The 20,151-nt window shown below is 51.4% G+C and overlaps 7 protein-coding genes across 7 annotated transcripts; 2 read left to right on the forward strand and 5 right to left on the reverse strand.

Moving 5' to 3' along the window:
• Positions 1 to 3,217: 3,217 nt before the first annotated feature.
• On the forward strand, positions 3,218 to 4,045 carry P152DRAFT_467554 (oxidoreductase; the record flags this gene model as incomplete). Its single annotated transcript, XM_033680774.1, has 1 exon — positions 3,218 to 4,045. The coding sequence occupies one exon, from the start codon at positions 3,218 to 3,220 to the stop codon at positions 4,043 to 4,045; it is 828 nt and encodes a 275-aa protein (XP_033532456.1).
• Positions 4,046 to 4,437: 392 nt separating this feature from the next.
• P152DRAFT_475283 (WD40 repeat-like protein) lies at positions 4,438 to 5,375 on the reverse strand (the record flags this gene model as incomplete). The annotated part of the gene is made up of 2 exons (XM_033681404.1): positions 4,438 to 4,603; positions 4,669 to 5,375. The coding sequence occupies 2 exons, from the start codon at positions 5,373 to 5,375 to the stop codon at positions 4,438 to 4,440; spliced, it is 873 nt and encodes a 290-aa protein (XP_033532457.1).
• Positions 5,376 to 6,951: 1,576 nt separating this feature from the next.
• Positions 6,952 to 8,758, forward strand: P152DRAFT_475284 (cycloheximide resistance protein; the record flags this gene model as incomplete). The annotated part of the gene is made up of 3 exons (XM_033681405.1): positions 6,952 to 7,797; positions 7,851 to 8,426; positions 8,501 to 8,758. 3 exons carry the CDS (start codon positions 6,952 to 6,954, stop codon positions 8,756 to 8,758), a joined length of 1,680 nt encoding a protein of 559 aa, XP_033532458.1.
• A 1,082-nt stretch (positions 8,759 to 9,840) lies between these two features.
• P152DRAFT_83905 (FeS cluster assembly scaffold IscU) lies at positions 9,841 to 11,197 on the reverse strand. The gene is made up of 4 exons (XM_033683281.1): positions 10,969 to 11,197; positions 10,549 to 10,842; positions 10,272 to 10,445; positions 9,841 to 10,201 (listed from the first exon to the last, which is right to left on the reverse strand). Exons 1-3 carry the CDS (start codon positions 11,105 to 11,107, stop codon positions 10,282 to 10,284), a joined length of 597 nt encoding a protein of 198 aa, XP_033532459.1. The 5' UTR covers positions 11,108 to 11,197; the 3' UTR covers positions 9,841 to 10,201; positions 10,272 to 10,281.
• A 505-nt stretch (positions 11,198 to 11,702) lies between these two features.
• On the reverse strand, positions 11,703 to 14,107 carry P152DRAFT_400308 (ubiquitinyl hydrolase; the record flags this gene model as incomplete). Its single annotated transcript, XM_033676563.1, has 2 exons — positions 11,703 to 11,847; positions 11,907 to 14,107. The coding sequence occupies 2 exons, from the start codon at positions 14,105 to 14,107 to the stop codon at positions 11,703 to 11,705; spliced, it is 2,346 nt and encodes a 781-aa protein (XP_033532460.1).
• A 280-nt stretch (positions 14,108 to 14,387) lies between these two features.
• Positions 14,388 to 16,504, reverse strand: P152DRAFT_460118 (MFS general substrate transporter). Its single transcript, XM_033679829.1, has 2 exons — positions 14,912 to 16,504; positions 14,388 to 14,860 (listed from the first exon to the last, which is right to left on the reverse strand). The coding sequence occupies exons 1-2, from the start codon at positions 16,365 to 16,367 to the stop codon at positions 14,601 to 14,603; spliced, it is 1,716 nt and encodes a 571-aa protein (XP_033532461.1). The 5' UTR covers positions 16,368 to 16,504; the 3' UTR covers positions 14,388 to 14,600.
• Positions 16,505 to 17,262: 758 nt separating this feature from the next.
• P152DRAFT_84898 (uncharacterized protein) lies at positions 17,263 to 18,048 on the reverse strand. The gene has a single exon (XM_033683283.1). The coding sequence runs from the start codon at positions 17,967 to 17,969 to the stop codon at positions 17,325 to 17,327; it is 645 nt and encodes a 214-aa protein (XP_033532462.1). The 5' UTR covers positions 17,970 to 18,048; the 3' UTR covers positions 17,263 to 17,324.
• Positions 18,049 to 20,151: the final 2,103 nt, after the last annotated feature.

The following is a 20,151-nucleotide window of genomic DNA, read 5'->3' on the forward strand; positions in this document are numbered from 1 at the left end:
ATGATGTTGCCGACAGTTACCCATCCCTCCCATCCTGTTTGTTTATCTATTCGGACTTCAGAGTCACACAACGGAGCCTGCTTTGTTTGCTTATGGAAGTCCGTTGAACGGTAACTCGTGGTCGGGAGAATTGGTGCTACCGCCATGGATGATAGGGAGAAACTGAGTATAAAGAGTGTCTATACAAAAGAACCATTGTCTCGTTTCTCGCATCTGGTTCTGTTCCAAGTAGGGTGGTTGAATTTCAGTAATTTATATAATAATAAGAATCAATTTAACGTACTATCTGGATCCCTTTCGGGTCTATGAGCACGGCATTCTATCTGGTCTGCCGCGGGCAAAAGTTTCCCCGTAGCCCTGAGGCTGCGGGTACATAAAATCCCGCCTCCTCCCTTTAGTAGACTATCTCAAACGTTTCAGTAATTTATATATATTTCTTCGGATGACTGATAGAATTTAAATTATGCATATAAATTGCTTCTTTCCGAAATTTACGCTAGTCCTATTTTGGCTTGGTTAGATTAGATATTGGTGCCTTGCAGCCTTAGGCACCAAAACCGAACTCCGTGAAACTCCTCAAAATCTCACCATCTTAACTCTATCTCCGCCATCCAAATTAGTAAACGAAAGCTTGGCATGAAATATTTCCAGACCTCCGGAAATCTTTCATGAAAATTACAAGAGCAATAGATTTCATTGAAATCTTTCACCCACCCTAGTTCCAAGAGTTAAATAGCATACTCCGTACTGGAAATCCGATTGAAGTTCATGAAGCATCAATCATCATCTCAACAGTCGCTTTGAATAGCATATAGCGCTATGCTCCAACGAAGCTCGCATTGGTAAGCACCTAGTCATCGACGTTTGCTTGCAACGATACTGTTGCTTTCTATCCTGGCTAATTGATGTACATAGTAGTACAAGATAAGCGACATGGAGATTGACGTAGGTGGTACTAGGATAGTGATGTTGATCGATGATCAATCATCAATCTGAACAGTAAATGGCGTTTCATGTTTGGTTGTGCAGACCAGAGATACGTACCTGACTCCATTTTCCGCTGATTTTCACATCGTGCACTGAGGCTTCTGATTTCTGGAAAACCGACTTCTAGCAATATCTTCTTGCTTTGAATGATAAACAATGCTCCGTTCGAAGAGAGCCGGGTAATGGTGATTCATGAGTAATGTTTGAACTCGCCTTAATAACCATCATCTAATCCTAATGACAAACCGACCCCCAGTCTCGTGTGTCGAAAATGGTTTCTTTATATCCTTCATGGCACTATTTCAATATTCAAAGTCTTTGCTAAAGCTCTAGTCGATGTTCTTCGCGTTGTCTCTTCACAAATCCTTTTCACTTGATCGTACCTTGATGGCCTCGAAGGGACCCTCCAGACTCCAACACAAGCCATGCATTTTCAAGCAGTCATGAACAATGTTGCGTTCAACCTCAAAAGGTCGCAATGACCATACCATAGAACAGGGAGGGCATCGATGCCCGGACCTCCCTAATTCAAGCCATGGGAGCAAGCCATAAAAGATTTCCTGGACTCTATCACGGCGCCAGAAGAGCCATGTCGTACTTCAGAATCTAGGGTATCTGGTATTCCATCCTTGTATGGGAATCATCCAAAAGCCGGTCTGAATCCGTCTGAACGGTGCTCGCGAATTCATGGAATTAGCGGAGGCGCAGTGAGTACAGGTAACTCAACTTTAATAGACTCCTCTGTGTCGGGGATATTGTGGTACATGAAACTGTAATGCAGCTATGCCGTGAAATAGCTACTGGATGGTTGACGATACGCCTATTGCGACCGCTTAAGATTTTAGATTTGGTGCTTGGTAGTGGTTCTAGGCCGCATGATCATGGCGTGCTGGCGATATTTTTGCTTAGGAGGCGCCGAATCCGACCGTCTAAAGGAAACCTAGGCATATACAGACTGTACGTTTCGGCGCCACTCAATTCAGCCAACATGACTACAAGTCACACAGATTTATTCGCCGAATTCACCTACAGTGAGCGCGACCGTCTCCTCGGTGAGATAGCACAGATTTGCGAGGGTTGGTGCTCGACACGCGTACCTGGTTCGACCCCGACGATTACTCCCACGATGATATCACCATCAGCTTTAGGAACCGGAGCAAGTGGAGCGACGGCAATTGTCACTCAAGGTTCCGGGGAATCGTCCCAAACGAATGCGGTGACAGTGACGGTTACTCAGACCGCCGGCGCAAGTGGAACTTCGGCTGCGAATGCATTCAGTGCGGATGTATATGGTGGAGGCTATTTGATGCTTCTCGTGTCGTGGACTTCAGCCACTTTCTTGGTCCGTACTCTGATTCCATCCTCTAAATGGAGAGAAATTCAGGCTCAAATGCTGGATTATGATAATGGAAAGTGAGGCTAAGAGATTGAGATTTTGGCTCCAATCAAATAGAGCAATGCAGATTTCGATTCCGGCCAAGATTGTGGTAAGGTCGAACAGATTCGCATCGTGACTTTTGATGTCCATGGAACACTTTTTGTGGCGTGATGTGGGAAATTCGCAGGGTCTGGAAGGGACTCTACATCTGTACCAGACCCTTAATGATAAGCCAGTGCCGCAAAATTGAGTGGACCATGTATGAAGTCTCCAATTAGTTCAATAAATCTAGAGATGGTTGACGATGCAATTGTTGCTGATCATTCCGGATGTTTTGAGCCGCCCATAAGCGAAATTGGTAGTAACTAGGTAGCATCATCGTGATGACGAAACTTGGATGCCGACGCAACACGACAAATCGCAACGCCGATATGATTCTATCTTCATCTGATCCCTTCTTTATTCGGAGAGTGAGCATTCCTTTCGGTACTCTAACCCCGGAGCTAGCTATGCCCTGTACCAAAAGATCTACGCGTCTACGGACGCGCCTCCATTTGTGATGTCACTCGTATCATCTGACAATCCAACTTCCAATGACTCTGAGGCGGCTACAGAGGCGGCTCGGAGATCTACATTTTGTAAGATTTATAAGGCACTCTGCGCAATGGTATTCACAGGGAGGTACAATGACTAGATATAATATTCTAAATCACTACTACTTATCAGAATTTACCACAGATCAATATTTACCACCCTAAGTCATCCAGTCAAACCCCGAATATCACCTACAAATCGGAATAGTTGCAATACTTGTTCGCATTTACTCGAAGAGCTTGGATTGAATCTCAAAGTATGCATGAGGGAACCGGTAGCAAACGGTTCCGCGATTTCAACCTCGAAGGGGGCGTCTTCATCGTCACTGGCGGCGCCCAAGGCCTCGGTCTGGTGATGGCCGAGGCGCTTGTGGAGGCCGGCGCAGAAGTCCATTGCCTGGATCGGCAACCCGAGCCCGATGATGAGTTCACCGTCGCGCACGAGCGCATCGAGAAAGAATACGGTGGAAGTCTGCACTACAGCCAAGTGGACGTGCGAGACGTCAAAAACCTCGACGAGACCATCGGCAGGATTGCCGCGCGGAAAGAACGCCTGGATGGGCTGATTGCCGCCGCTGGGGTACAGCAGATCACGAAGGCAGTGGACTATACCTTTGAAGATGCGCAGAAGATGTTGGCGATCAATTACACGGGCCTATTCATGACGGCGACGTCGGTGGCCCGAGCGATGATGAAGTACAAGTGCCGCGGGCGCATCTGTCTCATCGCCAGCATGTCTGGTCTGATCGCAAACAAAGGGCTGATAACGCCTGTCTACAACAGTTCAAAAGCAGCGGTCATCCAGCTTTCGCGCTGCCTAGCGATGGAGTGGGGGAAGATCAAGGAAGATGGGACTGGTGGAATCCGAGTGAATTGTCTGAGCCCGGGACATATCATCACACCGATGGTGGAGAAGAACTTCGAGGAGGTGCCGGGTCTGAAAGAAAAGTGGGAGTCGGAGAATATGATGGGACGTCTGAGTCAACCAGAGGAGTTCAAGAGCGCCGGACTGTTTCTCTTGAGCAATGCAAGTAGTTTTATGACTGGGCAGAACTTGGTTATTGATGGAGGCCATACGGCTTGGTAGATTGAGTCAGAAACGATTTGATCGTTTCTGTGTGTACAGGCACTAGTGAAATTGGCTTCCACCCTAGCGCCAAATAATTTCTTTACAATGGTTTAACAAGGCTCTTATTATGGTACCAAGACTAGTAGTTATACATGCGGTTAGACCAGTCAACTCTCCCTTAACGCACCCGTCCTGAACGCACATACACCCTTCTAATAATACTGCATGTTTTCCTAAAGCGCAATATTATATTCGCCACTAGAGGAAGATACTATAGGTAGTTACCTAGAATGATAGCTAACTAAGGAATCATGAATTTCAAAGCAGTGCTAGTACTCAATCATTAATTACACCATTTAAAGAAAGTATAAGAGTATGTCTTATCACAAAGGAGATAGGTCGGGAGGAGGTTAAGAAAGATTATAACCGGCGTCCCATAGCCTGACCGTCCCGTCCTCAGATGCCGACGCCAGCGTCTTGCCGTCCGGCGAGAAGGCCACGGTCCTGACCCAGCTCGAATGGCCCTCGAGCGTCTGCAGTAGCGAGCCCGACCCGGCGTCCCATAGCTTGCCAGTCCTGTCGTCAGATGCCGATGCCAGTGTCCTGCCGTCCGGCGAGAAGGCTACAGACACGACGCAGACGAATGGCCCTTGAGTGTCTGCAGCGCCGCGCCCGACCGGGCGTCCCATAGCCTGATCGTCACGTCGTTAGATGCCGACGCCAGCGCCTTGCCGTCCGGCGCGAAGGCCACAGCCCTGACCCAGGTCGAATGCCCCTCGAGCGTCTGTAGCAGCGCGCCCGACCTGGCGTCCCATAGCTTGATCGTCCTATCGTGAGATGCCGACGCTAGTGTCCTGCCGTCCGGCGAGGAGGACACGGCCGCGACATCACCCGAATGGTCCGTAAGCGTCTGGAGCTCCGCGCCCGAACCGGCGTCCCAAAGCTTAACGGTCCCGTCGTCAGATGCCGATGCCAGCGTCCAACCGTCCGGCGCGAAGGCCACAGCCCGAACATTGTCCGAATGGCCCTTAAGCGTCTGCAGCAGCGAGCCCGACCCTCCGTCCCATAGCCTGACCATCCTGTCGCGCGATGCCGACGCCAGCGTCCTGTCACCCGGCGAGAAGGCCACGGCCCTGACCCAATTAGAATGGCCCTTGAGCTTCCGCAGCAGCACGCCCGACCCGCCGTCCCATAGCCTGACCGTCCTGTCGTCAGATGCCGACGCTAGAGTCCTGCTGTCTAGCGAGAAGGCCACGGCATTAACCGAGCCCCATTGGCCCTTGAGAGTCTGCTTACTATGGTCTCTGCCTTGCTTCAAGTCCAGTAAGAGGTCATGTATCGAGGGCATTGTGACTATAACCCTTTCTAGTGTCCTGAGACGTGATCAACTCAACCACTAGTGTTACCGAGAGGGTTGGACGGCTACAGCGGCCTTAGCGATGTATATTTTAAAGATCGTGTTGTTGGTGGAACTTAGAAGATAGGGTCGACCCGACATTGATACGTTGACTGACAAACCGCCTTGCTCTGAGCCTCTGACTCATTTTCTTCTTATTGGCGTCACGTGGCTGACGAGTCTCTCAGTCGAATTTGTGTTCGTACAGTCCTGTTACAGCTCAGCAAGATTTCGGTCTGACCAAAGCAGAATATAGGACTGTCGAGTTCTATAGAGAATCAGAAGCATTCGAAGAAAGCGGTATCATTTTATCCCATTTGTTAGAGATTGTTGTTTTACCTACATATAATGGTGAATCTCAAAATTTGGCAAATCTACAGACAGCCAGACTGATTTTGGACGCATGTAGTAATTCCTCCGAGAACCTTGGAATGGTTAATTGACCAATACTGAACTTTCATACAATAGATAGCTTAGGCGAGTTCAAATACATACATAGTTCGATTGGTCTAACTTCGTAGGTACTAGCTTCGGCAAAAAAATTCCTTGGCAAACTATTGAAAAGAAGTTTTGCGGTGCTAGGCGGAAGCCGATTTTGCTAATGACTGTATCATCGTTCTTGAAGGTTGCAAATTGCAAATCGCAAATCCAATTTTGATGTCTATGAAGTTGTTGTCACGTGGAGTGACAAACAGTTGTGGAGACGATTGAGAACTTTTGGCGAATCTTTCGTTGACATACCACTAACCACACAGCATTACAGTAGTTATGGCATCGGAATGATTTAAGGGCGAACCATCAAAATGCCATTCCATACTGCAGATCGGGAACCCATATCCTGATTCGGCTTCCTTAGACGCTGGAAGGAGATCTGTTGTGGATGATACGTGCCGAGAGACCAACTTGAAATTCTCCACTCCTCCACGTTTTCCCCAGAAACCGGTGGCTATCCATATCCGGGGACCGAATCGCATTGTCTCGAAGGTGGATCCATAGGATATTGTAAGCCCTCGGCGGCTCGGCCCCTCCATATGACCATCTGATATCGCGGGGTGCGGCTTACCTGATGGCTACTTTGCATGAATGTCTCTTTATACGAAGAGATGGCGAGGTTCAGGACCCAAATTCTTGTGGTGCCACGATCCTATCTCGCTTTCCGAACTCGCCTACAAATCTTTGAGTTGTATCATTCTTATTTACAAGCCCTTCGGTGCATTTGAACCGAAAACAACCGGGTGAAAGAGTAAATTCTTCTCTAGCGTGCTACATGGACAGAGTTCCGTCTTTCCCGTCTTACCGAGTTAAGGTATTGTGCGTCTTCGGCCTCCAATCAGAATGGTCTCCCCTCAGTCTGACTGGAAACCTTTAGATATATTTCTGCCATGAGACTTTTCCTTCTTCAATTGGGTTTGCAAGAGTTATTTCCAAGTCAATAGGATTGTATTCTGCATTTCCGCGCTAGAAGTCCGTTGTTTGCAATGTCATATCAGTCCCGTCGGTACCATACCCAATAACTCGCAGGTAAACCATGGATACAACCATTACAAGTTTACCGAAGTCTGTAGAGGACCAAGGAGCGATCCTTACCAAGCTCCGCAGTCGAGATTCTACCGCACCTCCTATCGATCCCGAGAAACCGTCCACCCAAGAGAGCAACACAAGTACCCTTGACAAGTTCGACGGCATCCAAGGCAAAGACCTCGAAGCAGGATACGGGGAATTCTGTCCACAGAAAGAAGCCAAACCCACCGAAACACGCATTGAACGCTTGTCAATATCCCCTTCAGACGATGATACCCCCGACAACCCGAACCTGGTGGCATGGGACGGGGTAGACGATCCGCAAAACCCAATGAACTGGCCTAACTCTCGGCGTTGGAGCCACATCGGCATCGTCAGCGCTCTCACGTTCTTTGTTGGGCTCTGTTCGTCAATGTTCGCCCCCGGCGTCCCGCAACTGATGCGGCAATTCGACTCCACCAACGAAGCGCTCGGATCATTCGTGGTGACCGTGTTCGTCCTTGGCCTCGCTGCAGGGCCCGTTGTCTTTGCCCCTCTGTCGGAGTTGAAAGGACGGTATATTGTGCAGCATATTGGGACAGTGGGGTTCACCGCATTCACGATTGCGTGTGCATTGGCACCCAATATGGAGGGCCTGATTGTTATAAGGTTATTTCAAGGGATCTTCGGGTCGGTGGGGATCACCAATGGAGGAGCAATCATCTCCGACATTGTCAAACAGGAGGAAAGAGGCGTGGCGCTCAGCATGTATTCGTATGGCGTGCTCTTCGGACCTATTATTGGCCCCATCGCTGGAGGTTTCCTGAACACCGCCAAGGGATGGCGCTGGGTGTTCTGGGTTCTCAGTATATGCGTAAGCTCACCATACCTCTCAAACAACGAATCCTCGAATCTGATTTACCGTAGCTGGGCGTCATCACCTGTCTCTCCTTCCTGATTTGGAGAGAATCCTACGAACCATTTCTCCTCCGCAAAAAAGCCGCCAGGTTACGGCAAGAGACAGGCAACCTAGCCCTCCGCTCGGAGTACGACTCCGATCTCCCTCCCCGCGTCCACTTCGCAAGGGGGATCGCCCGAGCGATATGCATGCTCATTTTCTCACCCGTCGTCCTCTCTCTCTCCATCTACACCGGCCTCGTATACGCGTACTTCTACCTCCTATTCACCACGTTCACGTCCATCTTCTCCGGCATCTACAACTTCAGTACTGACATCGTCGGCCTTTCGTTCGTCGGCGTCGGTGTCGGTTTCCTCATTGGCCAGATCGCCTTCTCGAACATCAGCGACCGATTGTTGAAAAGTCTCGCGGCGAAGCGCGGGGGCGGATTCAAGCCGGAATATCGCATGCCGCCGTGCCTGATTGGCGCTGTATGTATTCCCATCGGTCTCTTCTGGTACGGGTGGGCAGCCCAAGCACGTGCACATTGGATCGTGCCGCTCATTGGAACTTCATTTGTAGGACTGGGAAATTCGATCATCTTCGTAAGTGGAACCCCAGCTCACGAATCCCCTACCCACGGTAGACGCTTCGTTCTCAACTCTTCTAACCCTTGCAGATGAGCATCACCACTTATACCATTGACGCATATGGCATGTATTCCGCCTCTGCACTCGCAGCAAACACGGTAACCCGATCCATCATGGCTGCCGTTCTCCCGCTCGCCGCACCCCCCATGTACGCGGCGCTTGGTATCGGGTGGGGCAATTCCCTGCTCGCATTTTTGGCGATAGCCATGATGCCAGTACCGTGGCTGCTGTTCAAATATGGCGAGCGGTTACGGAGGGTGAATGTCGAGAAGTTCACGTACATTTGATGTGGCATCGGGGGGTAGATTTTGTGAGAGACGACGGGCAGATTCCGTGTCGTTAGATCACGTATCATGATGGATGATGGGTTATGATATAGGAATATAGAAAGGTACACGCAAAATGCAATGGCGTCGAGGGGGGGAATGTCTTTTTACTAGGTATAATGTGTCTCCCGGCGGTATTGAACTTTCAACGGTACATACCCTCGAGAAGGACTAGCAGCTGGGAAACGAGGATGGAGGGAGGTATCGTATTTCAAGAACAAAATACATGAGAAGACCTATTCAAGAAGCGTGCCCGTTCCTCGTTTCTAATTATGTTTCCCCTGGGTCTATCGCAGGCCTCCCTCCACGATGGGGCTCTGACGGTTGATGACGCCACCTTGACTACCTATTGACCTACCTCTCTACTCAATAATCCTTACAGTACGATTCGGGCAGGATGGATGGTATGCTAGCTCCTAACCACCGCAGTCTGCGTTCGGTCTCATCCTGCTATACTCAGAGCTATCAGTCCCACAGGACCATCTTCTTCAGTTCGACGAACGTATGTTGAGCCGTGCGAAGACCACCAGCCCTACGAATTCGTCGTTGAGAGACCAACTCCTCTCTCATAAGCATTTCCAGCTGAAGAGACCATCCGAGGACCTTGAATTGCATTTGATTTTGCAGACTCTTGGGCGTCCAAACCTAAGAGACCTTTATAGAAGATGTTAAAGCCGGGAGGATCGAGCATCCAGTGTGGAGGTAGATGGTTAAAACCGGGGGGATTATGGCAGTCAAGCGTAGACAGCCCACCTAGTACACACGTATTGCATGTAGATACCGAGTATTGATAGAAACTGTAAACAATGAAATGTGATATTTTGGAAATGGGTTGAATATAAAATATATTGGCAGCGTTGGCTCTTTGAATCGTTTGTGTTATGACTGAAACTTCCGGGAGCAGACCATGTAGTAAATTAGGACCTTATATAACTTCATCATGAAGATAACGGGGCTAATATGGGGCAAGCGTACACATTACCAGTAAGTATTCAATAAGCCGAGACGAAACTACGGCAAAGTGCACTCTTACTGTCGGCCATGATCGAATTGCCGTTGCCTTCGCAGAGAGTTCACGATCGAACGATGATGGCGTGACCCAAGTAAGTTCCATCGCCCGCCTCCGGCCCCGTTACCAATCACCAGTCACATCCCGTCGCATCAGATCCGTCTTCAAATAGCATCATTCCGTGCATTGAAATATCGTATTTGATTTCATTGTTCTTGATGGAAGATGATGTACCGAAGCCACCCATATCTTTTCCAAGAAAAAAGTATGTACACAAATTTCGAAACCGCGCCCCGACTCCGCCAAAGATTGAGCGAAGTGTTACGAAAACGGGAGAAAATAATTAGCGCGTCTCGCAACGAGCATTACGGAAGGTGTTCGTCATTTTTCTTTCCCTGGACGAGCATTCTGAATGATCAGCTGCTAACGTCGCCCACTACACCCGTGCGCAGGCGGGAATCTGACCATTTCCATTTCAAGCCGCCGCAGCGGACGCACCCTCCGTTACCCTCTCGACCTCGATCTTTGGCATCGCTGCTCCCGTGCCACCTAGATCCGACACCTTGGCGTTGGGGTTCTTGGAGTAATAATTCGAGATGGCAGACTTGATGGCGTCTTCGGCGAGCATGGAGCAATGAACTGCATGCAAATCAGCCTTCATCCAGACAAAAGAACTTCCTCATTCCTCGAGGCCCATAAAAACCCCGTCCTCGAGGTTCCGAATGGAAAATTAGTTACTTACGCTTCACAGGCGGCAAACACAACTCCTTCGCAATCTCCGTATTCTGGATCTTTGCCGCGTCCTCTAGCGTCATGCCACGCACCAGCTCCGTCAGATAGCTGCTCGACGCGATGGCCGAACCGCAGCCGAACGTCTTGAATTTCACCTCCGAGATGGTGTTGTCCGCGGGGTCGACGCGGATCTGCAGCTTCATCACGTCGCCGCACGCCGGGGCGCCGACCAGGCCGGTGCCGACATCGGCGTCGTTCTTCGGCATCGATCCGACGTTGCGGGGGCGGCTGTAGTGGTCGAGGAGTGATGGGGGGGTTAGCGGAGCGTTCGTGATAGAGAATATAAAAAAAGATGGGAACCATTCAAAGTTGATCTCCAGGGGGTTTTGATGGATGCTTGATGGTGTCGAGGGTCAAAGGGTACACTTATCTTTCTCATGATATGACCGCCGTGACTCGATCATCGGCGCCGCAGCAGCGACGCGATGTGTCGAGGAGATGGATGGACGAGCGGTGGAGAGAAGGGCGCCGGCCCGCTTCGGGGCGACGGCGAGGGCTCTGCGCATCATGGCGCCGTGTAGGTATGCGTGGACCGGGTTCGATGAGCGATGGGATCGGTAACTATTCGTGGGGTGAATTGAATTTCGTCGTGGTCGGGAGGTGTAGGTGGTGATGGAGGTGGTGATGTAGGATATCAAAGTGATGTTTGAGGTTGGGTGGTGGAAAAAGGTGAATGGGCGGATTACCTCATGAGCCTTGGCTGGAGTGACTGGACGCAGTTTCTGTGGCGAATCACCCCGCCGAATTACGTTTTAGTGGGGACATTCGCGTCACGTGGATACTGGATTGGTGTTTATCGCCGACTCGGCAGATCCTATCACCGAGGTTTAGCGGAGTGTCCGCGGAGGTGGTATTCCTTTGTATACAGATATCACTGCGTGCCTGGTGTCCATGTCCTTTGTACTCGAGGCATCCACCCATGTTTTCAATGGCCCTGGTGGATATACATGTACGACAATCCGAAAGGAGGTTGGCCCTCATCGGCTCCTCATGATGCATGTCTATCGGAAGACAACCCCGAGCGAACGGTCTGTCCCGTGCTCTAAGCCTAAACTCCATGAATGCGCTATTGATGTCATGCTATGCAATCGAAGCGTCCCGTGCTTAAACCCTCCGTAAGAAATAGACGTATGCAAACTTCTTCATCTCATCCGCGTCGACCGCCTGCGCGACCTTCTCATCATTGAAAAGCACCCAAGCGGACTGCGACCCTTCCGGAAGCGCTTTCTTCACGAAAGCTACGTAATGTCTGATATACTCCGTTAGCGAAATTTCATCGATGGAAATTTGTATGGCGACATCACGTACCCAGCGTGGATCGAAGACCCCTTGTGGCAGACAATCGACTCCAGCTTAAAGTTCGCGGGCGTCTCTGCACTGCCAGCGAGTGGCTTGTCACCCGTCGGTGCATTCTCCTCTGCAACCTCGTCCAATACACCGGGGTCATCGAGGTGGGAAAATGCCCATTCGGCGGCGAGATTCACATCGCCGTTGGTCTCCTTCAACGCCTTCTTAGCAAGCGGCCCTTCAACACCGAGTGCCGCCAACATCTCCACCGAGGCGGGATCGGCGGCGGGGCTGGATGAATTGCCGCCGACGTTCAACGGCTGGTTGATCGCGTCGTCTTCCATGTGTTCCATCAGCCAATTCAGCGCGGCTTCGGCGTTCGTGTTCCCGGTGGCGTGCAGCGCGTGTTCGCATTGAACACGCGGGAAGCCCATCGTTTCGAGCACGGTTAATGCTTCTTCGTTAGGGACGAATTTCGGGGTCCTGTCGGCATCTTCGGGTAGGAGCTCTTCGCCGGGCTGGAGTCCTGGGGATAGGTATTGGTCGAGCGTGATGGCCTCGTCCTCGACGATAACGGGGACGTCGTGCTTCGTGGGAACCCAGTTGACGAGACCGAACCGCCGAGCGTTGATCGCCAGCGTGGTTGGGAGGGTTTTGAAGAGGGATTGTTTGGTGAAGCCGTCCTTGCTCTGGCAGGCAGGGCAGGTTAATTCGACGGTTTCAGGGGCGGTGAACAGATCGAGGCACTCTTTCAGAGTAACCGGCTCATAGGTCTCCTTATCTTCGGATGAGGCGTTCGCTTCTCGGGGGACTTTTCGTATCGGTACCGGAATCGAAATGTTCTCTTGCTCGTCGACCTTATATCGCACCTTCTTGCATGCATTGCATTGAAGCTTCTGCTCCATCGCGAATCGGAAAATATCCACGGGATTCCGAAGCGGAGCATCGTGTTTCGATTTGCCGATCATCTCAAACAGGTGGAGAAGGTATTCGAACGAATCTTGCTGCCTCATCGTGGAGAACTCTTCGTGTCCTTTCCCAACCAGGGATTTGAACATGGCTGGGGCGAGCCCTTTCTGCCAGGTCACTTCCTCGGACCCCTCCGGTACTTTGACATCCTTGTCTGGGTTCGAGTATCGGCCGGAAAGCAAGCCGTCTGCGACCTTTCTCATTTGAGTCTCGAAGTCTTCGGCGGGTTTCGAGGTCGATGTCGGTCCCGATACCTGATTGAAGTACCGCTCCTGAAACTCCGGCATGGCGAACAACGCCTGCAACGAGCTGTTCATATAACAGCTGTTTCCCAGGTTCTTCAGCCCCGTGAACCCCTTCCCAAACACCGGCTTGATCTCCTTCCCATCCTCGGTTGTCATCGAGAACTCCCACCGCAAATTCTGCTCAATCTGCATCTCCGTCAGGCTCTTCTCCGTCTTCTGTCGATCCGCAATGTTGATCCCCCAGTGCGCCAGATGCTCCGTGAGCTTCGGGTCTTTCCGCTCGTCGTCACACGCATAGCAGTAGATGTCTGCCGTCCCGTCCGCCGTCAGCGACCCCAGCTTGACCGCCACTGCATGCTTCGTCGCATCCGTGTGCGCGAGCCCGTGCGAGTTCCCACCCCCGCCTCCAAACTGCGCGCGTCCGCACCCCAGATTGCCGCACGTTAAGCACAGCCAGAGGTTCTCGTTCAGTTCGCACATCGAGCAGTGCCCCAGATCCTGCGAATCGATCGCCCGCGGCGGTTCCTGCTCTAGGAATGCCGTATGGTCACAGATCGTCAGCTCCTGCTCCCACGCCTTCACTTCCTCCTGCTTCGCGAACGTATTGGCCCTCAACACCGCGTTCACCACCTCCACCAGCGCCCCCTGCGAGCCATCCACATTCTCCACCCTGCACTCCAGGCACCTCACCTGCGTTGCCGTGTCATACCGATCCGCCTCCGTCTCCGCCGAGATGGCAAGCTTGGTGAGCTTCTGCGGCGGCTCGTCGCGGTCGACGACTTTCCTCGTCCGTTTGATATTGAGGACTAGGGGGTGCTTGGACGTCTCATAGTGGAGTTTGTTGTGTTGCCGGTCGCCTGCACAGCCGCCGTTGTAGCAGGATAGGCAGACGTCGAGCCCGGCGGGGTCGTCGATACTGTCGAAGCAGATGGTGCAATCTTCGCGATAGACGGATTCGCTGGGGCGAGGAGGACGGAGGGAGGAGGAGGAGGCATGAGGGCATGCCATTTTGGGTTGACTGGAATTGGAAAGGAAATGGGTGTCTGGTAGGTTGTTTGACGGATTTTCTAGAATGTATTGTTTCCGGAAGCTTCAGTTTGTTTTGAGTGATCTCATAAGTTACATGTATGGGTTGGGTGGGGTAGCGGGGTGAGGCGCCGAGGCTACAAGGCAACGTCACATTCTGATAGATTCAAATCTGCTTGTTTTTCTTGTCCAGTCCCGCAATGTGAACTCAATGCGAACTCAATGCAAACGGTTCTTTCAAATATCAAACTTTTTATTATTAAGTATCCAATATTTTCATGGTATCTAACGGATGAAATCTAAGATGTATCTAAGACTCGTATCTAAGGAGTCTTCTATCGCTCCCAGATCGACCAAAACCGCTGAAAGGGATAAGAGTGCTTCATCAAGCAAATTATTATAAGATGCCCTCCAAAAGTTGCGTGGAAAGGTATCTTCTTCAAGTCGCCACTATACTCCAGAATATGCATTTCCTTTATTTCTTGACCTCCTCCTCTGCAGGCTCGCCGGCATAGGCAAACCTGGACTTCGTCCTGACCTTCGCTCCTCTGTAGTAGAAGAAGAAGGGGATGATACAACATGCACAGCCCAGGAATGCCAGGAGGGTGGTCGCCCACTGGTATCCCATACCAGCGTACATTTGATTGGTGAAGAGCACTACAGCAGCACCGCAGAATGATCGGATCAACGTCTTTGCGGCCATGGCGCTGGCAGCCTGGTGGGTATACGAATCAACTGGAGCATTGTTAGCATCGTTCAACACGATCATCGTTTCAGTACACTTACCAAGATAATTGTTCGCAGAGTTGTACAGGAAGATGAAGCCGAATCCGACAGGGAGCCCAGCTAGACATGGTCCCACCCAGGTCAATCGCGGATATGAAGTCCAGGCGAAGATGAAGAGGCCGATTGGAATGAACCAGCAAGACAACATCATGGGAATCAACCGGACCTCCGGGGGAGGCCTGTTGTTGTGCTTCCGGCACAACTTGATGTAGTGCTTGTTGACGAGGGGGCTCATCGCCGCGCTGAACATGACACCCGCTGCCAGTGGAATGAACATCAGACCTGTCTGCCATGGTTCCCAACCCTTACCCTCTTCGAAGACAATGGGGTATGCCACGAAGAAGACGTAGAGGAGCGAGTACAAGAGGGACATGTATAACGAGATGAACAGGACGATCGGTTCGAGGAAGAGCAGTTGCAGAGGCCGGATGAGGAAGATCCGCATCTGCTGGGAGAATGGTCGCGTGTCCAAATCCTGCTCGGTGACATATTTGTTGTCCCCCGTTTCCTTCCGCAGCTTCTTCGCTCTCTTTTTGAGCAACGCCGGGGTATATGTTTCGGGGACGAAGAAGGCCATGACGATCCAAATCGCGCCGGTAATGATCAGCTGGATGTAGTACAACCATCTCCATCCGAGCGGGACGAGGAATCCACCGATCAGCGGACCGATCGCAGGGCCAATGAACGGAGCAGCAGAGAAGAAAGCCATCGGGACGCCCCGTTCCTCCGCCTTCCAGATGTCGGCAAGCGTCCCGGCGACCAGTGTCATGGGAGCCGAGATCGCAATACCGCCGAGCGCACGTCCAACCAGCAGGGTTTCGATGTTCTTCGCCACTGCGCAGGGGATGATGAATATGACAGACAAGCCGAGCGTCACCGTGTATACAGGCCACCGTCCCAGCTGCTCGCTCAGCGGCGCGAAAGCCAGCGGCCCCACACCGAACCCAACGACGAACAACGAGATGGCGAGCAGCGACACGGTGGAACTGACGCCGAACTCCTTTTGGGGGCCCTTGACGTCCGCTGTGATGACGGAGCTGTCCAACGCGACCACGAACGCCGAGAGCGCCACCGCCATCGTCACCCACCACTTCTTCCATTTCGGCCAGTTCTTCGGGTTCTCGGGGTCGCCGACCTTCCAGGTGACGAGCTCGTATCGTTCGATCTGCCCTGTTGCTTGGGATCGCACTTCTTTCAGCATGTGGCCCGCAGCCGTTTCTTCGGTGTACTCAGTGATGTTGGCAGTGTCGTTGAGGACTCGTGATGGGAGGTTGAGGAGGTCGCCGCCGTCGGGGTCATCCATTGGACGGTGGACGACATTGGTGGCTACCGAGCGGATTGGTTCGAGGTGAGGGTCGTGATGTGTGGTGGTGGTGGGGGACACGGGGCGTGAGGCCTTCTCAAGGTCTGTGGTAGTCCAAGACTCCGTATCAGATGAATGATTCTTGGAATCCATGGTGAGGAAACCCAAAGCTGCTAGTGTGTGACGATCCTCTAGAATAATTGAATGGAACTAGATGTAGCTGGAGGACATATCGGTACCCACGAAGGGACGCCACATAATATATATACTCCATGCTGCAGTTCTTTCGGAGAGAGTCGTAGATTGTTCGGAAGGGAATTTGCCGACTGTAACCTTATATTGAATGGAGAAGTGGAGGCTATTTGGAAACCCTTTGCCACCTTCTCATGCTACAATCGTAAAAGGGATCTCCCGACTTTCGGTCCCAACCAGCGCCAGCCTTACAAGATACATGAACACCGCGACCGAGACCTTCGTCTTCTAGCATTTCCCTCCGAGATTCCCAATCGGTTAATAGACCTCGATACATTCAAACAATTGCAATTGATTAGTGTTGACCATGATAAATTCCCAATTCCTTACCTACCTGTTGGGCCAAACTATGACACCAACAAATGAAGTCATGGAGTCCGGTGCGTATCCCCGAACCTGCCCCGAAAATCCGAGCTATACCCATCCCAATCCCGAGCCTAGAAATTTCCACGCGACGCTGCCGTCGTTCCGATTTTCAATGGAACATCTTAAGTCAAAATATCTGTCAAATACATAACCGCGACCCCGTGCGTGATGATTCTGGTGAACAGGTTTTATCGATGCGGTCGAGATCCGACCCGGGGCTGGAAATGCGGAAGCAGTCCGCGACTACGCGAGCATCCCTACCGTGGAATCCGACGTCAACAGATCAAAGATTCGTTCATCATGGGAAGCTTTCATTAACACGGTCCATTTTGGGTGGCTTTGGGATGATATGGAAGCTTCGATGTTGAGAATAGTGTCCTCTCTTCTGGCCTTAGATGCACTTATGGTACCGGGAGAGGGGTCTCAGGACTCAGGAGTAATCCTATTATTGTCTCTGTAAATCACGGCGAGTGCTGCTTTAATCATCGGGCATCACAACCCAAGGACCAGGGCGAAATCCTGCTTCTCTCTGTACCTTTTCCTAGACTGGTCCACCATGATATCAACCTGATGCCTAGCTGCTTCAGCCTCTCGGTTCTGGCGCTCTTGATCTTCTTTAGCTCGCCTTAGGTCGGCAGCCGCCGCGTCCATAAACTGCTGCAGCTCATACGCCGCGTGACAGCCGCGCTCTCGGGCTTTGCGGTTATGCATCCTCGCCTTGACATGTTGGATTTGAGCGCTCAACTTGTGCACCAGCGATTCCAGTTCGCCGGTTGGGAATAGCTTGGTAAGGTTTGGCCGAGACCGCTCGTCTATATCCTCCGAGATGTGCCGAACATTCAGAGCCTCCTCGAAATGTCCGCGGGCTTCAGTGAGCTTTGAAAGCACGATACCGAGACGTTCTTCGGTCTCCTTGGGTGCCATTCGATCGAAGCTGCAAATTCCATTGAACACTTTTTGCATCTCAACAAGGTAGGAACTTGGGCTTTGTCCTAGCTGATTGCCCGGAGCGGCTCGCTGCTCCTTAGCCACTGAAGATCGGCAGAAATCCTTCACATATGCCAATGTAAGTTTGGAGTCTGACAGCGCTAGGTGCAGCAAAATGCGCCAATGGCTCACGTGAAACGTCGTGGGCATAGGCAGTGAGCACGCCTGGTGGAGTGCAGCAGCAACAACGTACACGCCGCAATCAGTATGGCTATTCTGCCGTGGACCCTACCGTTGGTGAGCTCGGTCGAGTCAAGTGCAGGTTACGCAAGACTAACCTTGAGTTCTTCCACCGTCCAACCTTGACTCGTCCAATCGTGACCGATTGCAACGACCAGCTTGACGGCTAGTCGCTTCATCCCCTCTACCATGTTACGATCATGTAACGGATCGTAAACGGTTGCCTCGCATTTTTCGACGTTAAAAAAGATGAGAATCCAATGCCCTGGCACATAGAGAGGGAAGCATGCTTTACGCTGCTGGGGCTTCCAGGTATAGCTGACATTTAGGCGCCAAAGTTCGGGATCCATGGGTAGTGACGGCATCGTTATTAGGCGGACTTCTTCGGGCAGGAACGTCCGTAGCACGACATTCATGATATCGTCGTTTAAGAGGCAACCCGGCCTTAGTAGGTCGAAGACGCTAGGAGACATCTGAGCTTCTCCTGCATTAGTGACCTGCCAGTTGCCCGCCATTGATCCGTTCGGAGCTCCCAACCCCTCCGCGGAGCCGATAGAAGGACCTCGTCGGGATGTATCTGAAGCGGAGGGCGGACGTGTTGGCGGTATAATCTTCGAGGCTATCTGTTGGTCCGGCTCACTGTCGCTTAGGTTGAATGGAACCTCGCTGTAACTTTCGTCATTGGGATGAAGTCCAACGAGAGCGTCACGTCCTGGTACATTCCGCAGCTGGTTGCGAGGACGCTCCACGACAGTATTTGTGCTCTCCACATCGTTATAACCAATCCTCTGCCTCTTATGCGGACGATGTAAGTCGACCCTACGCGGGTCGAGCGGAAAAGTGTTGGAACCGCCTGCCCGAGTGTTGGTCATGCGAGGGCTAAGTGGGAACGTGTAACTATGACTTACCTGCATCCGTAGCGAAGTAATCTCCCGATACCTTTGTGCTGTCTCCGTCACTCCACGATTCAGGTTCTTCAACTCCCGGCGTCTCCTCGATGCTGTAATACCCTGCCTCAGAATTCTTTTTGGGATCCGCATCACGCCGGATCGCTCTTCCTCCGTGGCCCGTGGCCTCGTCTTGAGTCTTTCCATTCCTCTCGTCGACCATCGGGGTATCTTTCGCTGAACGTGCACGGCGTCTGCTAGGACTGCGTCCGATGATCTCTTGGAAAGCTTTCTCAAACTCCCATGGCTGCCAATTTTTGTGGATGCTCACACCCCTCCCACCCTTTCCCGCTTTCCGTTGCGTTCGGAAAGACTGGATGGTCTCATAGATCGTTCCCCACTCCTTATTCGTCGTTGTTATCAGTTCACAGAGGCATGTCATGATGTTCTGAGAAAATGCTATCTGCGGTTCGAAGTGGTCGAAGAGCTGATCCGAATCCAGTCCATAGGAGCTGTTCTTGATTTCTCTGAAATAAGGGCCGACCACTCCCAGTGTCGCCTCAACCATGCAGATATGGCGCCTGACACGGTCATCTTTGAGGCATCGTAGTAGGTCCACATGCTCGATCTTGGCTTTCTGTTTGGCTTCGGAAATCAGTGCAAAGACTCTTTCGAAGTGACCTTGGGCGTCGCCGCGGGCAGCCTCTTCTTCGAGACTCTTAATTAACTGCCTGAGACCTAAGGTCATCTGATTGTTCAGGAGATCTTCTACCTCCTGCAATAGTGTCATTGTGTCGGTGGCTGGCTCAGGTTCGGCACATATCCAGCAACGGGGACCATTACAGCGTGCACCAACTTAGTCCTCGGAAGTAGTGTATATTGACCCCGTAAGGTTTAGGTAGAAAGATTACTCCAGTTCATTAAGGGAACAGTATGAGGAAGGTCAGCAAACTAGGGATTGTAGAAGTGTAAACAAACTTAAGGTATGTATGAACTGCGGTTGAGGGTCTGACTTGGATACAAGGATAAGGTGGATCGTGAGATTACAACCAATGGGCACTTCTTCAGTATTTCCTCTACATTTCTCCAGTACTCCAAGCAAAGAAATGTGCACGTGACCTCACACGTACTTCATGAACACGGGTGAAGCTCCTTTCACACCCTGCTGTGCTCCATTCACACCCGTACCCCGCTCCATTTACACCCTACCTGGTCACATGACATACCAATCCCTTAGAATATCTGATGCAGATGGGCAAATATAA

Source organism: Eremomyces bilateralis (assembly GCF_010015585.1).
Source record: "Eremomyces bilateralis CBS 781.70 unplaced genomic scaffold P152scaffold_16, whole genome shotgun sequence".
Lineage (NCBI taxonomy): Eukaryota > Fungi > Ascomycota > Dothideomycetes > Eremomycetales > Eremomycetaceae > Eremomyces > Eremomyces bilateralis.

What these genes read in the sequence shown, in the direction of transcription:
- P152DRAFT_83905 (XM_033683281.1), bottom strand. Translation starts at nt 11,107, where the DNA reads ATGATGCGCAGAGCCCTCGCCGTCGCCCCGAAGCGGGCCGGCGCCCTT. An exon ending in GCGGTCATATCATGAGAAAG is followed by an intron (nt 10,843 to 10,968) that starts ATAAGTGTACCC and finishes CCCCCCCATCAC; the next exon opens with TCCTCGACCACTACAGCCGC. An exon ending in GTGTTTGCCGCCTGTGAAGC is followed by an intron (nt 10,446 to 10,548) that starts GTAAGTAACTAA and finishes ATTTGCATGCAG; the next exon opens with TTCATTGCTCCATGCTCGCC.
- P152DRAFT_460118 (XM_033679829.1), bottom strand. Translation starts at nt 16,367, where the DNA reads ATGGATTCCAAGAATCATTCATCTGATACGGAGTCTTGGACTACCACA. An exon ending in CTCTGCGAACAATTATCTTG is followed by an intron (nt 14,861 to 14,911) that starts GTAAGTGTACTG and finishes ACAATGCTCCAG; the next exon opens with TTGATTCGTATACCCACCAG.
- P152DRAFT_84898 (XM_033683283.1), bottom strand. Translation starts at nt 17,969, where the DNA reads ATGCCCACGACGTTTCACGTGAGCCATTGGCGCATTTTGCTGCACCTA.